Source organism: Aulonocara sp. 'chitande type north' Nkhata Bay, linkage group LG10 (assembly GCF_057382095.1).
Source record: "Aulonocara sp. 'chitande type north' Nkhata Bay isolate Kocher_YH1m ecotype deep benthic linkage group LG10, A_spYH_male_GT1.1, whole genome shotgun sequence".
In the NCBI taxonomy this organism is placed as follows: Eukaryota; Metazoa; Chordata; class Actinopteri; order Cichliformes; family Cichlidae; genus Aulonocara; species Aulonocara sp. 'chitande type north' Nkhata Bay.
The window spans coordinates 25,430,206-25,448,590 of record NC_141353.1 but is presented as its reverse complement, the minus strand read 5'-3'; the positions used below and the strand labels follow the sequence as shown (position 1 = coordinate 25,448,590).

The window sequence follows — 18,385 nt, the reverse complement described above, 5'->3', positions numbered from 1 at the left end:
CTAAAAATATTAGGTGAGGTGTCCTACATAAATGCTACATAAGCAGTCTAGCTTTCTAGCATGGGCCAGCATCTGATAAATATAGAGTTACACTGAGAAGCATTTTTATTCTCTTATTTCTAGAGAAGAAACAACTTTTACAGAATAAGCGAGGCTGAGTTTTTTGTTTAACTTCCTAAAAACTGCTAAACATCACCCACTCAAAGATGGTTCCCCTGAGAGTGAAGTACTGCTACTACTGCAAAAGAGGACTCATAAATGACAGCGAATGGATGTGAGAGTGGTGAGTCTTCCCAGGGGAACATCTTTGAATTAACTCAGGTGCAGCATGCAAGAGTAGCAGGACCAGATACTCTTAAAAAGGAAAGGCAATCAGTATAGCACTAACATGACGGATTACATATTTAATCCACTACCTTTAATGAGAATGGAAGTACACTCAGGAGTTGTGAGTCTGATTCTCTTGTATATAGTACATTTGGTATTTAATTATGATGAGAGACAGCTGAACAGTGCTGTTTTGTTTTGTTTTTTAATATGGAAAAAGTGGCAATTTCTCTCCTCATAGCACAGCAAAGTCAAAATAAAATCTTCATTAAAAAAGGCTCTATTAGAGGTTTAATCACTAATATATCACTTTTATAAAAGTAATAACCAGTGAATGTAAAAAGTATTGTTTTAATTAAATAGAGGATTCTGTGATTTTCCCCTTCAGTATTTGAAACTAGGCTATTAAAGTGATACAGAAAAGTTCAATTTGTACAGTATCTTTCCTTCTGAGTATGAATAATGTGGTTCTTTCTTACTACACATAGCTTAGGATCATAAAAAGATGGAGGCAAGAGAGAAACAATAAATAAAGCCTATAATAAGATATAGGACTATGGCACCTGTGTATAGATGTTTCCTTTTGATGACTGAATGGATGTATTCTGTGTTGTGTGTGTGTGTATATGTGTTAGATCTCCATGAAAGAGCACCTGGAGGACAGCCTGCTGGAGTGCACCATGCAAGACCTGATACGCTATGACGACTACAACAACGATGGCCATCTCAGCCTCCACGAGTTCTACACAGCTTTCCGTAAATATTTTTCTATCCTTTTTTTTCCCCTTACAAAAAATGCACAGTTAATCTGTTAAAATATGTACGTATAATACTAACATATAGCGACATAAGCCATTTATTTGTTAAAAAAGATGGCACAAAAAATATGTGTAAGGTACGGGTGACGTACTTACTGTTAGTACATTTTAGAATTTCACAACATCACAATTCAATCAGCCTCTCCACAGCAGTTCTGAGGATAAAAGATTTCCTGGAACAGATAAATTGATAATTGCATCTGGAATCATCTGGAAGAGCTATAATAGCCTTTGGGGTTTAGGCTGAGTGGCAGCTGAGAGCATGCAGGTTCCACTTTATTAGGACCAAAAATCACAACTCCGTCACTAATGTTGCTATAGCACCGGCATGAAAATTGCTAGACACAGAGGCAACCTACTGCAAATCTTGTTCTCAAACTCGCTATCTAATTTGATCATTGTCTTATCTTGCGTGTAAGTTCAAACTGTATTGAACTATGCTGCAAAATGGTAATAAAGTTGATGAATCCAGCAGCTAGTTATGGCAGGTGGCCATTTCCAAAGCTTTACCTTTGGCTTGTGCGGGTCCATTAAGCTCCACCATTAATTTAGCCCCTTAATGACTGGTTTAAGTGGAAGTCATCCTGCTATTATTTGGTTACAGTCCTTTCACCTTCCAGATGGGCAGTGAAAAGCCATTGCATGGTATTTATCTACCTACAGGTTTGCCTGCAGCATTTTAGGCCAGGTTAGTCAATGCATTTTATGTTTGACAAGCGGCTGAAGAAGTGGGCAGGGACCAATAACACAAGCTATTGATCAGATGACACTCAAGGTTAAGTGTTGGGCTGCAGAAAGGCAACACCGAGGGGGAGCAATTATGTTTGAGTGGCACATCTGGTGTTCTGGATAATGTTGATGGTGTTAAATTGTGTGTGTTTGCATGTTTGTGTATGCGTGTGTTTCTGCGATGCAGTCCGAGGTCTCATTAGTGTGGGTAGTGTGGGAAACCAAAAAGCCAGGAATCACAGGTGTGTTTAACAGGGTGGGCATTTACAATATGGACGCAAGTTTGGAAAAATGAAAAATTAACCTAAATGATGTGAGAAGGATTTTTTCCCCGCATTGATTTTCATCCATGCAGCCAAATGCTTGATCTCAGGGTGAACATTTTAAATACAAGCCTTAGTCATGTTTTGGGGATCATATACCTCAAAGCACTAGGTTAGAAGGCATATTCAGGAGTCTTTCTTTGGTTTTCATGGTTCTCTCTGTTGGTGCTTTTCTTCTATTCTGTAGCTTTGATGTAAAAATCACAACCCTTTGGCCATTTTCCAAGAAGCCAACTCGAGCTTCACTATTATTCCTACAGTCTCTGAACTTGTTCTGTTATGAAACACAGTGTGTTTTTCTATTATTTTTATTATTTTGCCCCTCCATGTTGCCTTTGCCTTATTTAATGTATAAACCAAGCAAGTAAACCACCATTCAAAGCTCTGTCCTGCTGTCAGATATTTTTTTTTTCCACCACAAATTGAATAGAGGGCAATATGTGCTTTGCTAATACTCCTTAGATGATTACATTCTTATTGATTTTACCCTTGTACTCGACCTTTTTACAATCCCAGCAAGGTTCTTTGTGACCTATTTTTTACTTTTCTTAACTGTCATTGCGTCCTGTGTTAAGTGGCTCCCACTTAAACACCTATTTTTGTCTCCAAGGGCATAGATTTAGAATTAAAATCAAAGAATAACACTGATTAGATTTACTGATGCGTTGTCAGAAATGAGAAGCAGCAATCACATCTATATTTGTATCATAGATAGTGCTCTTATCCAAACAGCACAAACATGGTGCAAAACCTACTGAGGTGCATCATATGAAAAGGCAGCAAAAGATACAAACTAAGAACTCAGGTAGGCAGAAAACGCAATTAGGGACAACCGCACTTTCCAGTATTTCCAGTATTTCCAGTGGTTGTCACCTGCACAGATTTAACATAGGTCATTTAACAGTTTTGAATACAAAAATGATGAATAGCTTATATTTTGCCCCAAATAAGCAGTCAGCCTGCGACATTTGTGGATTTTTGGTCTTTGGTCTGTTGAGATAGACACTGCGACTGATCAGCAGTTTCTTGTAAACCAGGTGTTTAATCATTCACGAACATACTACAGTTGACTATTTATTAATTTTACATTAATGCTGAACCACAATAACTCAGTTTGATTCGTAAAGTTAACAAAGATAGATAAACGAAAAATGTTTTTTGTATCTGCAAGTTGTGAAATTTTAAGAGCAAGCAGTGAAATCCAAAACTAGATATATATTAAAACATACCGAAGTGAAAGTGGTCTGTCTCATAAGCACTTCATCTTTGAATCTATCCTGTAATTTACTGCATTGTGTGGAAGCTAGCTTTACTCTGTGTCACTAGAATCTGCAGTTTTTGTCTTCTTGATTATTGTGTCCATGTCCTGTTAATTTCAGTTGCCTGTGCATGGACATTTGACAGAACAATGACCAGCGCTGGTCAAGATACCCATTGCTTTTCTCTGAAATCACTTACAATTTGCATATTATTACTCATGGTACCTTCAAACACATTTTGAAGGTACCAAAAAAAAAAGTTAAGTAACCAAATAGCTAGAGGTATATCGTTATAGAAGGAACCTCTAATGTGTTTAATAAAAAGAAATGCTTTAAAAAATATAAGATTGATGTTTTTGCCATTTTATGGTAAAAAGCTACTCAAGTTGGTATTTCAGTGCAAAGTTGTTGTTGTTTTTTTCTCTTTTATTGCTTATTTTGCAGTTCACACCATTAATTCAGAGGTTTTGCTCAGAAGAGCCAGAAAAAGAATGACCTCTTGTTCTGCTTTACTGAATAATCAACATTCTCTTTCCCATAGAGCATATTGCGGGACAGAGATAACAGCATAATGGCTTTAAATTAGCTCTGTAGCCTCCTAATGGTTTAGGGTTTCAACAGGGTTCTGTTTCCCAACATTTATTACAGTGTCAACATTCTGTAGGAGTCGGTTGCTTGTACACGTGACCTTTGTGTCCAAATTAAAACCACTGTAATTACACAATAATAAATGTGCAGGAACGTGCCTCGTGGACTGTGTCAGTGATGCGCGTGCCAAGGTGATTCACATTACCTAAATGTTCGGTAAAAGACAACACAGTGCATTAGAATTGAAACTGCTAAGTGAGCAGGCTTATTGAGAGATATCTGTAGCCTGCAGATGTAATATATGTGGACGCACAAGGTCAGAGCTCCTGTGAGGATACATGTGTAGTATATAGAGCTGCCCTGGGGTGAGACGTGGACTGCATGCGCATTATGGCGAGTAACCTTTTGCAAATGTGGAGACTGGGATATCTATGCTGCAATTTTAATTGTGCCATTTCAAGCTATTGTGGTTTTCAGTATAGGTTATGTCGTACATGGAGTCAGTAAACTGCATGCTTTTTAACTGAAAGGTAGAACACACTAGTGTGATATGATAACGTGTGGATTCTCTACGTTCCTATTCATTTTAGAAATTTACAATATAGTGCAACCTTTGTGAATTGCGTAATAATAATTATTAATAATAAATATATCTAGTATTTTTTCATCAAAGGCTGTGTTATTTAAAGCTGAAACTCTCAGAATATCATGACAATCCTCCAATTTGAATTTGCGTTAATAGATGAAAACTTAAAAAGCAGGAATTTTGGAGGTCCTTCAGTCTGTGCACAGAAGAGCATTCAAACAGCAGAGAAAGATAAACAGTAATGGACAGGAACATGCCTCTGCTCCTTTTTCAGCTGTTTGTTTATTTTAAGTCTTCATGACTGACTCTCAGTCATCAAAACAACAGGAGTGGACCAGAGGACTGATAGGAAAGTGATGCAATGTGTGAAGGAAACAGCAATGCAGCAGCTGAAAGACAGCAAGATGTTTTAAAAGAAAAGATGAGAAGTGCTGACACTGATATCTCAGAGGTTTGTGACTATATTGTACCTGATCAGAGGAGTAGCCTAAACTTCATCTTGCTTTTTCTGTTTGTTTGGTTGGGGGGTTTTTTTTGGTTTTCTTTACAATAGAAAATGCTGGAGGCATGTTGGTATGTAGTGCATGCCAAGGTTGCCGAAGCTGAAGGTCATGTAACTGTATATTTACAGAGCCATTAGTCATTGAGGGACAGTGCAACGAACCACTGGTTCCTTTTTTTTTTCTTTTTTTTTTTTTTTGCGAAAGTACACAGCTGGAAAGCTTCTAATTAGGTCCAGGTTGGTTTTCTGTGGTTCATATTGCTTCACCATGTTTCTCCCACATGCAGTTCTTTCCCTTTAAGCATTTACTCAACTGTGAGTATTTGTTTTCCGTGACGCCAACTAAGAGTGGAATTATGCTGTGATGCTGGGCTGCACTGGCAGGGCCACTCAGCGGCTCTGACTAATTAATCAAAGGAGAGAAGTTGAGACAGAGAGGTAAAAAGAGAGTGAGAAAGAGGAGGATGGCATAAAAAAGAAGGGAGGGGAGAGAGCATCATATGGGGAATTGGCTATTCTGAGAAGGCTAGTGGAGGAACGATAGTGGAAAGTGGTACTGGTGAAAAAAGAGAGACAAAGGGGGAGAAAGCTCCTCTTTGTCGCCGCTGGGACAAATAAGAGAAAGTGAAAACAGAGGTAAGAAAATGATTTGGTTGCAATTGAATATGTAAGAGACTTAGAACAGCCTTGCTAAATAAATGCAGGTTAATAGGTTGAAGAAGGAACTTTGTACAACCTTAGCAGGTGTATTTTGGTGAATTGCACATATGAAATATGTGTGACCCCATTAAGGGTGATGTATGAATTTATCTGTATTCATTTATAAAATGGCAAAGCCCTGAAAAATGACCCATGGAATTGTGTTTGTATCCCACTTTGTGTGAAGCTTGCATTAGATAGATAACGAAAAAAAATGATTTAATGTTAGCGCAGCAAATGTGAAAGGGAGGTTAACCCCAAGAGTTTAATTAAACCTAACACATCTCAACGCGGCTGAATAAGAACAGAGTTTCATGTATCTCAAGGTTATCAGATTCTTTATTTAATCTGTTCATTTTCAGCTGAATCAATACATTTTGCAGTCAGTAAAATGTTATAATAATGACATATGATAATTATCAAGGAGCAAAGGTGGTCATCGAGACAGTGGCCAAAGCACCAAGGAAAACCAGACTGTAAACACATGATTTTCATTCACACATATGTAGGTATTCAAAGACCAAAATTAACATAGACTATAATTTGCATTTCATCATCCCTGAGTAGGGAGTTTGTTTCTATATCATGTGTATTATCCACGCCTCTGGGTAGATGCTTTCAAATGTTTCCTGCTGAGCTTGGGTTCCATGCTATCACGCTTACAGATTACATGGACAAAAAAGCTTTAAGGGATGTCCGTGTTGCAAGATAAAATCTTTGTGTAGCTCCTGTCAAGGTTTGATCTTTTGTGCTACTCGAGTTTGCTCTTAATCTGCACAAATGATCTCGCTGAGATCGGATGTCAGTTTTACACGTTGAGCCTGTTGTTCTCTGACAGCCGTGTGAGTGACTTTGAAGTGAAGGTCTTGGAATAGTCTTCAGCACCCACACACTCAAAATTACATCAGTCTTTCCTCTGCTTTTTATTGTGTTTTTGGCCATTTTGTTTGCACCATGTCCTTCTCCACTTCAGTTCTACTTACAAATTCCTCTTACCTAGTTCACATTGCAGCCTTGTAGCAGTTAGTGAAATAATCGTGAAATGTAATCTATTGATTCGTGTTCCTGGACATGATTTTCCCCTTTTTTGTGCACAACATCTGTCATGGAGTCTGAGGGAAGTTCGATTCGTGTCCATGGACACAAGGTTAAGTGTTTCCAATTTTAAAAAGCTAAAACATTCACATTAGGACTTTAGGGGCCTGGTGGAGGCGTAAGTCAGTCACCACTTGCACAAGAGACTGCAGATCAAATCCCACACAGGATTTTTTTTTTTACACTTTCTTTTGGTGCATTTACACTTTAACTGCATTTTCCATCCCCGTTTTCTGTTCACTTATTTTTTGGATAGATTTTGGCAACAGACGTGTGCAGTTAGGCTTAGTGAAAGATCAAGGTTCAAATGCAATGTTAAGTTTTACTTTTTTACTTGCCTGGGTTACACATTCTCTCAAAGGGGTCTTAAAGGATACCTACACTTTTGTTATTTCCTTTCCTTTCATTTCCTTTCATTTCTCCTGGCCAGTGTCTGATACCTCGTTACTGCTCAGTGAACCTTTAAAGCTAATTGCCAGTGTGTATAAGGGCCTTTTTGGTGACTTCCAAGTGCCGTTTCTATTTCTGGGTAATTACCCAGTGTCAGGTAGCTGCAGTAACAGGTAAGAGACAGTTGAGATCTTGGTTCTACTTTTTATGTGTTGCACTGAGAGAGATCTGTTTTGAAGATTGCTGTGGCTTAACTTTGCATCAGTAGCAGCTTGCATCTTAATTAGATCCAAGATAGTCCAAAAGTGAAATGCTAAAAGACACACAAAGTATGACTAGACGGGGTGGAGGTGTGTGCATGTGTTTGGGTGTGGGTGGCTGGCTGAGTGGGTGTTTGTGGGGGATAGCATCTTGTGGGCCTTAGTTGTAGCATGTTACTTGGATCTTTCAAATCACTGTTGCTGCACATGTTAAAATACATTTATCCTAGTTATATTTAATAGTATATTTATATAAAACTATATTACTATAATAACACTATATTTAATACTGCTAACCCATAACCATAGGCATTCACATAACCACATGTAAATATGCATTTCATATACACCGAAAGACCCACAGTCTTTACAGCCAGTGGTCATCCAGCAGTGTTCCGAATACAATAGCGAGAGATGCCCAGTTAGTTGCCATGGCAACTGTGGTTGTCTGTTTAATCTCCAAGTCATTTATTTAGTGCAACACTTACCCACTGCAGCTAATTCCCAGGAGGAGAGGAGGAGAGAGGAGGGGAAACATAAAGTCAAAGAGGAAACAAGCAGAGAGAAACATAAAGCCAGAGGAAGGTAGAGTAAAGTAAGCAATTTGAACCCTGCGCACGATCAACAATTAAGGATTAAACGTGTGCGGTGTGAGATACAGGACTGCATTATCCCCAGGTGCAAACGCTGCACACAGGTGGACATCTTAAGCACATACCAGAGACGAATAGATGAGCCGAGGAAAAGGCAACAGTGAAACATAAAAGAATATTCTGATGGAGTCTGTTGAGGCTCCTTTATACAAAAACAGCACACTGTGTGCATCTAAACACAAAAATAATAATACGTGAGTGATGTCCCCCATGGATAACTAGAGGCAGTGGGCCATCAGTTTATTTTATGGTATTATAAATACACTTAATGTGCACAGCATCTGAGGCACTGTGAAGCACTCTTCAGTGAAATTCTCAACTGAGACATTCATGCTTTGTAAACATCTGCCAGACTTGACATAAATACTGTCTGTGCAGTGCTTTGATAGAAACACTGATTGTTGTACCTGTAAGTAAAATGTAACTTTGACTTTGATGGAGTGGTTTTAGAGTTACTGGAGGGTTGTTTACCTGCAGCTGATGAAGTGTGATGGACTTGTCTTTTACTCCTGGTGATATTCACGTTCTCTTGTTTTCCTATCCCAATCGCCAAATAATGAAATAAATTAGCAAGCAAGCGGTATATTACACATCATCCAGGTAGGATCTGTTATTTGCCATCATCTCTCTACTCTTTAAATACAGCTTTATTGGAGAAGGTCAATACTATTGTTGTGTCACAGTGTTCAATATGGAGTTGGAGCCACGAGTTTACCATAAGGAATAGCAGCACTAAAATGGATTATCTGGATCATTTTAGTTTACAAAATATATAGAAAAGCTATGCAGGAATTATTGTCATTATTGACTGAGAACCTTCACAGACATGCAGGAATTATATAAAACAAGTACATAAAGCAACAGGAATACTGAAAAAATAAGTAAATAAAACTTCACAGCACTCACACTTTTTAAATTAACTTTTATTGCTGCACTACTAACTAGCTGACTGGAATGATTAGGCTTGAGTTGAATAACAAGAATGAAGGAAATCCAGTACTCTGCAGGGGCTTGGAATGGAAATGTTTCATACACTGATATTTACATTTGTACAATTTGGCTGATCTTATTTTAATATGCTTGGTTATTTTGTAGGTTGATTTTTAAATCTTGATCAGCAAATGGGAGCTGTGACCAAAGGCTGCTGACCTTTAGCCCCATCCCATGTCAAGTCAGGAGTGGCACCAGGATTACACTTGTCAATTCTTTCTAGATTCATGAGGTTGTACACCAAAGCTTTGTCCCCTAAAGTGTGGGGTAGAGTTCTGCTGAAAGAAACTGATAGTATTTGTCATCATTCTTGACGTATGTACCAAAACAACATTTACTCGCTGTTTGCTCCATTCACCAGATTTGCTTCATCCATTTTCACAAAACAAAATCCATGTTGAAGGATCATCTTTGTGGTGCACTGGAGATCCAGCACACATCACAGAACTGCAAGGAAACAGAATGAGATATAACATTCTATATAAAACCTGTTGTGCATGAAGAGATGATCCTGAAAGGGCAGAACAGATACATTTAAATAAGGTGTGTTTTTATAGCAACTGTTATTATTATAATTATTTTCTTTCTTATTGACCAGATTCCAGAATCTTATGAATCGAGATGTGGCAGCATCTCCAACCAAATTTAATTAGTTGGTTTCAGCCAATTAAAAGTGAATATAAGAAGTGTTTATAGCTTAATAGTTGCTAAACTGGAATAACCTGCAGTAGCGCTCTTACATCTACATTGCATTTGTCTGTTCCACATAGATTATAAAAACTGGATGTTCTCTGAGAGATATTGACATTTACAGATATGTAGCGAATTAATAACTTAAAAAGATGAAGCAAGTTGAAAGAAAGTCAGTGTGCCCAACAGTGATTGCAGTAAAAATTAAGTTACCATGACACATGGATGATGTATAAATTTGTAATATTAGCAGATACGTTTTCCCATTTTAAAAACACTAACCGAAAATCAAAAGCTGAGGTTAGTGCCTCGTCTACTCATTAAGATGACGCAAAAATTCATCCACAAGCAGCTGAATTTTAATCTTCATATGAACTATTATATGCTATAACTGTATAGTTCAGGTATATGTTTTTTTTACTAATTGTACATGTCAATTTTAATCCAAGCTACTAAACTTACCAAACAGGATGTCTTTGATGAGAGAGCGAAACCAAATGTTTGCTTTGAGTCTGTTAAACATGCTGCAGTTGTCACGGTGAAGAACAAATTGCACGTCTACTTGTCAATCGCTTGTTTCTTTGACTCTGAGTAGTTGAGTAATCTGGGTCTTCTAAGTGTAGCTAATGTTTTTACTCAAGGCTAAATTTGCAAGCAAAAATCCCACAGTACATGTAGAACATCATATAAGAATTATTAAGATGTGACTTCCTATTGGTGACACACTCGCTGTTCTACCAGACATCTAATATCTCTCATAATTACACATGCTGAATAATCCCATCCGACACTGCCTATGTCCCTGCTTCTCAATTTCCCTCATCCGTCTATCCTTCTTTCATTTCCACCACTTTAATTTCATCGTTATGACTCTAATTAGCCATAGAGATGTAAATCCACGCTTCGCAGGGCCTTGAGGGGTTTCGGTTTGACCTATTACCCTTCCCGACATTTCTTTTCTGCCCCATCCCCATTTCTTATTCCTATTTTTTTCTCCTTTCTCTTTCTTTTTGCAACCAATGGGTCCCGAGGGCAGCAAGTGTGTTTCAGCGCACCGTAATTCACAGGCAGCCGCCCCCTAGGCTGTTAGTGGCACAGCATGTGGTCTGCTTTTATCTCTCTCCTCTAACTCCCACTCGGGCGAGGAAATAATTCATTATCATGCCTCCATTGATTTGGTATTTCTCTAGTTTCTTTAGTGGAACAATCCCCCTTTTCTTCCTCTTCTTTTTTTCTTATTTTAACACCCTTCTTCAATTTCAAACAAGTGTGCATCTTCACCAGTGTTTGTTTAACTCTCTGTAAGTGTGGGTCTGCATGGAAGTGATGATTTTTCTGTTTTTTCTCATCTCTTCAACAATATCCCCTCAAGCATCCACCTTCATCAGCTTTGAAAATCTTCTCTCAGAACAAAGGAGGTAAACACGGCAGAAAAGGGCAAAAACTAGGGGGAATTTTTTTTTTTTGCATAAAAAAAGAATATGGTAGCAGAAAACAAGACAACCCAACAAGGTAAGAATAGGACCATATAATCCGTCGTGGTTGGATAACTTTAGCTTATGGCTACACTGCTTCTGTGTAAGAAAGCAAGGAATATTTCCCGTAGAGAGAGCATTCTTCTCTTTGGGTTAACATCTGCTCCGTGTAAATCATCAGCAAGTTGGTCCAGATGGTGTGGTCATAATGTTAAGGTTATGTTTTGATAAAAGAGTTTTCTCCTCTTTATGTATATGATGGGGATGAACACAGGCCAGCGCTGAGTGACGTCACTAAGCTGAACCCAACAAACAAGACAACAAACACATGATCTTATAAGGGGATGAAAGAAAGTGGAACGGAATAAAGTGGGAAAAGAATTAAAGTACAAGTGACTAGATGTGGTTGCCTCAAGCTGAAAGCTTATTTCCAAACAACTGAATCACATTCACACACACATCCGAAGCCCAAACAAACACCTAAGGGGTTATTGGTTATAGTACCCCCATATTCAGAAGGATGAAATTGTGTTTGGATCAACCTAAGGACTACAGCTTTAGATAAGTTACAAAAACAAGATGCAAATGTTAACCTGGTGATTCTGCCTGCCTACATGTGTTTACCTGGGAGGAAGGAGAAAATAGGATTTGGGAAGAGGCCAGGAGTGTCAAGAAAAGAGAAGGACAGCTAAGATTGGGAGGATTTAGAAGAGCAGGTGATGTATAATTGCATGTTTGCACATGTTTATCAAGGCTTAGAGGAGCACAGAGGTGGGCTGAGAGAGGTGCATCGTGAGGAGCAATCAGGGAGTTGAATGGGGGTGCAGACAAAACAAGTAGGTAATACATAATTTTGTGTTTATAAGAGTTTGGGCCAGACTGGAGGAAAGATTAGGAGGGTATAAGAGTTTCGAGATTGAAATATAAAGTAAAAGAGCAGCAGAAGTGAAAGGCTAAAGCAGAAGCACAACGGACTACCTGGGTGTAAATCTATGTTAACTTTTGAGACCATGTGCTCTTTATACACATTCCTACTATATCACTGACATTTGAGAGACACCCGCCAGAGAGGACAGATGCTTCTCAGTGCTGGAAGCTGAACTATGACAAGCACACAAGTACAGTAAATACACTTACAGGGACAACAACCGTCAAAAAATTTTTAAAAGCTTCCGTTATACACATCATCTTTCTTATCAAGACAAATGAGTTGCAAAGTGCTGTGTGTACAATTCTGTGCTTGTATAGAAGGCGATTTGATAGAAACACCAACTAAACCTGGCAGATCAGTTTCTTGTTTTACAGAGAAGTTTCGATTAGTTTTCTTGCAGTTTTCATAAAGCCACACTGAGGTTTCCTGAGCCGTTAAAAAGAATTACAGTTCTCCTGCATGGCACTCAAGCCAGCAGCCAATATCATTTAGTAGCCTTCAAAGTATTTCTAAAGCCAGAGTTTTCATTCAGTAGCTTTGGCAGCTTCAGAAAGGTTATATAGTCAAACTTTTTAAAGTGCAAGAGCGAGGTTGATAATAGGGGAGCAGGTATTCCCAAATCTCCAGAGTCTTTATTCTCAAGAGTGCGGTCTGATTCTCCGGTTTAGTTCAATGCTGCACACTCCCAGCTGAGTGTTAGTACACAGTATCTCCTGTGGCAACAAGCTCCTGTTCAACCCAGTCTTCTAAAACAACATGCGCTGAGCTACCTTGAGGGTTAAAGCTCGGAGGCTTTTTCATACCGAGATGATGCAGTGGTTTTTTTTCTCTTTTTTTTGGTGTGCCAGGCTTAATCCAAGTTACAAGCAACACGCAGATGGAACACCTTGAAGTGTAGATAAACTACACATCAGGCATCCAGAAAGAAATTCTGAAGCTTTTGAGTTTGATGCCTTGATGTCATGGAACGGAGCCGTGACATTCAGGATTGCAGGAGGCTGCAGAAAAGTATCTGAGGATTTGGAAGGCCCACACCAGCTGGGAGGTAGAAACATAAAGAGATCAGAATGTAATCTATAATTCACAAAACATTGGGCAAATTAGACCCCACTTCAGCCATGACATAATTGTTTGTTTACACGAATTCTCTCCAGTCGAAAGCTTTTATCTTAAGACGGGTATGTACGAGAAAGTTATCTAATGATAGTGGACTGCCTGAGATAATGATCTCAATTGTTTATCTCTTTTACATGAGAGCTTTTTGAGGTTTGACACCTTTTGTGGCTCATTTTTGTACCCTGCATCGGAACCTTTTAAAAAATATGCTGACTGCATTGTTTATTGCCAGATGAAGGTCTGGGACAGATTTGCCTCATTGTCTGCAACTCATAATGGACTGCAAATGCAAAATTGCCATTGTGACAAAGATCTGAGTCTGCTGGCAAAGCCTTTGTGCTGACACCCATTCTGTATGATGTGCATTTGGTTACCTGTATTCTTAATGTGACAAGCAGTGGAAACATTAATATACTATCTCTTGAAGCAGAAAGGTCAGCTGATATCACATTTTTACAGGAGATGGATGGAAATGGTACCCATGTCACTTTAATCAGGCAATTCCAACCCCCAGCCTTTGTGCTGCCCACATACAATCTAACCATTAAAGATGCAAAAATTTAGCCTGAAACTTTCGTAGTGATTTCCAAAGCTCCTGTCATGCTTGGAGGATCCATAATAATTTTGAAGTTCAGCATACGCATGCTGTAGACAAAATTTATTCGCCCATAATTCATTACACGGTAGAAGGAGAGAGAAAGACGGAGGGGGAGTTCTCCAGGGGAAAATATGGAGCAATTAATCAACTTCATCAGCTCATCAGCAGCTTTTTAAAAACACCGTTAGTGGTTATAATGGAGCCATGTTGCGCTACCTATTTAGTTCAATTTTCTGCTAATTAATCAGCCTATATTACTAAGGTATAAAGGAGGAAAATATAGTCAGGTACAAACCACCTGCAATCTCCTTCTTGGTTCATATATCAAAGGATCAGCACATGAATGAAGACATTTCCATAAAGTAAGTGTGTGTGTGTGTGTGTGTGTGTGTGTGTGTGTGTGTGTGTGTGTGTGTGTGTGTGTGTGTGGTTAATTTGCAAAAATGCATTAAATTCTAGTGAATCCCTTTTTCTTTTTTCTTTTTTTTTTTACAATCAGCTGGTCTGTTGAGTGGTCCCCAAGTTGCAAAGACAAGGGACCATTAAGTTTTAATGAATGTTTATGTAATGAGAGCATTATTTTTATTGAATCATCAACACTAGTTCAGAGACTTATAATAAATGTACTGATATATGTATATACAGCCTTTAGCATAGGCTGTAATCATTTAGCCCAAACAAATCTAATCGTGTTATGTTACTACCATAAAATAAAATGAGCGTGGTTTCCTGGAACTGGAAGAAATGTGAAAGGAGTGTCCTGACGGTAAATGTGATACTTAAGCCAATGCTGAGCTACATTAATCTACAAATATGGAGTCATAATTCTGAAAAGTCATGCTCTTGTCTGTAGATAATAAAGAAACCTTAAACCAAAGCCAAAACTGTTTCCATTAGTATTCATAACAGAGGCAACTCTGAAGGCTATTGCTAATGTGTAGTTTTATTCTTCAGAGGCTCTTGATTCTGTGTATGGAGTTGCTAAATTGGAGGAGAACTATGATAAAATATTTAAAGTGACAAGACTTGTACCCTGCTTCTATGGAAGGAATGGGATAGGCTCCAGCCCTTTCATGACCCTGATATGGATATTTGGAAGAGGATGCATGGATGGATGGATGGATGGATGTTTTACTGAAGATGCAAATGAGATTGTATTGGGAAATTCAATACTGGTGTATTACCCTTAAATGCCACATATAACGAAATTACAGTATGCAGTATGGGAGTGATATTTCAGACTCTACAGGCCTCAGTTTGCATGTAAAATGTTAAAGTTGATGACAGTGCAATTAGAAAAAGACTGGACAAGTATGGCTTGTTTGGAAGGGTTGCCAGGAGAAAGCCTTTCCTTTCTTAAAAGAACATGGGCAGCACACTTTCAGTTTGCAAACTTACAAACCACAAAATCTCTGGAACAAGTCCTTTGGACAGATAAAACCAAAGTGGACATGTCAGGCCATAAAGCACAGTACCAGTGGGTGAAAACCAAACACAGCATATCAGCACAAACACCTCATACCAGCTGTAAAGCATTTCTCTGTAAACAAAAGGTTTGTAGAGACATGTGTAAGGTAATCTGTCCAACAGCTAAAGCCTGGCCTAAATTGGGTCATTCAACAGGATAATGATTCGAAGCACAGCAGCAAATCTACAACAGAATGGCTGAAAAAGAAACGAATCAAAGTGTTACAAAGTACTGAGTTCTGACTGCAACCTGAGTCAAATTGTGGATGTTGTTTTTGAGAACACCTAACTTACACCAATCATTCTTGTGATAGTTTTACTCACGAAGTGTTACCGTTAATCACAAAGACCACTATGTGACTTGAATATGTGATGAAGTAATATAAAGTATGGATTTTGTATGTGAAGTGAGTGTTGCTGCAATTCTAAGTAAATTTGTGGAAGCAATTATGCTTTTTTGTGATGTGAGAAATGATACAAAGGTTGGTTGATGTCCTAAAGTGGATATTTTACCATGATGCAGGATGCACCCATATTTTAGACTAATTGGTAACCTCAGGGGTGTCAGTTAAGCAATTCAGCTACAATTAAAACAGTACGCCATTTCAAATCATTATACCGTATCGGTTTTTAAAATGCATTCAACTATATGAATAATTCCAATACTATAATACTATTTGAATATTTCCAAGTAAAAATAGAATTACTGGAATTCACAGAAATGCATATAGACTTCATGTACATAGCCGACTTTCTGTATTTGATATGCTCAGTGATTTATATTAAAAAATGTAGTAAGTGCAGCAGCATAATGCCAGATAAGTGTTTCCAATTTGTCACACCATTAATTTAAAATGAACAATGAGGAGAATATAAATGAGCTCTACCTCTTCATTTGACAAAGGGTAGTGACAAATAAAAGAGATACAGTGTTTTTTCCTGATTATTTTCTTTGTCTTGTTAGATGCAAATTCTGTTTTTTTGTTTCACTTTTTTTAAAAGAACAAAAAGACTACATATAAGAAAAAAAATGCATCTTTTTTTTAGAATGTAAAAAAAAAATTAAAATATAGTGTTCAGTATGCTCTCTTTACTTCAGTCTTAATCAAAGAGTCCATTGACCTATGTGGAGTGGTTTGTATGAAAAGATGCCTTCATGGGAGCTTTATGAAAACTGATGATTGGGCTTTCTTTCCTCCAGCCTGCAGCTCTAATCACAAATAATACTGGTTAATGTTTGCATTTGTATAAAATGCATAGACTCTGTAATTCCGTGCATGCACATTTAAAAACATACTTTTCAGTGTTCTTGTGTATACCCAGATTCACACAGTGTATCTCATTCTGCATTCTGTAACTGTTGAGGTGGACCTCCAGGTCAGGTCAAGCTGTGGCTCCTGCAGTGCAGAGTTCTGCTGCAGGCCACTAATCTCGCTCACCCTCCTCCTTCACAAGGCTGAAAAGGCTTTAAAACGAGAAAGACCACTTAGCCAGCTCTGTCAGAAAACTGCCAGTGGTTTACAGTAAGAGGCATAGCTGGGGAGGGGAGAGAGAGTGGGTTGAGAGGACTTTCCTTCTTCCATAAAGATGAAAGATTATCCAGATTGTCAGAGATTGTATGCCACTATCAGATGAGGGTATAGCTTTAATGAATGGGGTCTCATCCGACCAAATGAAGTATGGGAGATTAGCTCAAGACTGTCAGCTTGTTTCCATTAAGCCTTTCCGAGCAGGATGGATTTTTTTGGACTTTGAAAGTTAAAATGCCCTCGGTTTTATTAAACGAACGTAAAATTTCTTTCCGAGTTGTGTCTTAAGACTTTTAATTCTTCGTACATTTTCTTCTTGAAGTAATGCAAGCCACTTCATGCTGTTTGCCTAAAAGCAAAAATAACAGATGTAAATATGTAATAAAAATGTGATGGATAAATAAAACCTGCACATACAACAGTTGTATTAGTATTAGTTTGGCTTATAGAAAGCTTTGACTCCTCAAGCTCATAGTTATAGTTGAAATTCAATTACAACATACAATACAGTATTTTTGAAATATGAACTTTTTTCTCTCTGTTTAGACTGGAAAGCAATGTCCTCAGTTTTATTAAATTTTATTATGCAAATGTTTTTCAACACAATTTAGTGATGTCAAAAAGTGATGATATCCTCGACCTTCAGGGGTGATATCATAGAAAATATCTGATTCACTGTGGCGACGACCTTTACCTGCCCTAACAAGGACAACCTTGTGTGGATGTGGTTCTGGTAGTGGAATGAGCTTTCCAGATATTACGTGATTGGTTATTTAAATCCCAGCCCGTCCATGAGCTCAAGTGCCCACAAACCAGACACTGAAACCTAAGTTTCTTTCACTGGCAGGCGAGCACGTTGCATGGTGTGCCAGTGTGAAAATGCAAAGTGTTTCACAGAATGTCTCTTGGGTTAAAAGCTGCTACGTCATGGCAGATCATAAGCACTTACATTACCTCACTGGTGTAACCTTAGCATCCCGAATGAAGAATCCCCCCACAAGCAACAGAATGTATAGTATATATTAAAAAGTAGGGATTTGTGGTGTGGGCAGGCCAAGCCTTAGTAAAAAAAAAATGTCCATGAAGCCTCCAGACAGGCAATTAATCTGTTTATATTCCTGACAGGTTACTCCTGTCCTTAGGGGTTGAACAACACAGTAAAGAGAGTTCTGTCCTTCATTAGCAAACTGATGGCAGTTCATTATTGAGTTTTGTCCTTTGAATATCACCACCACCTTGCAATGCACACAGGTCCTCTATAGCTATGCTCACCTTATGTATGGACTCTGTAGTTGGCAGCCTGTTCCTGCAAAGCTGTCCATTAAAGAATGTGGGGGAGACAATGGTTTCCCTTTAAATG

General features: G+C 38.3%; 1 protein-coding gene across 2 annotated transcripts in view; it reads left to right on the top strand.

Moving 5' to 3' along the window:
* The window catches only part of fstl4 (follistatin-like 4), a 215,064-nt gene that overhangs the window by 143,073 nt on the left and 53,606 nt on the right, over positions 1-18,385 (top strand). For both annotated transcript variants that reach the window (XM_086309271.1, XM_086309272.1), the window contains one exon: positions 963-1,083. In XM_086309271.1, the coding sequence (XP_086165397.1) occupies positions 963-1,083 (121 nt within the window). The remainder of the gene's footprint in view (positions 1-962; positions 1,084-18,385) is intronic.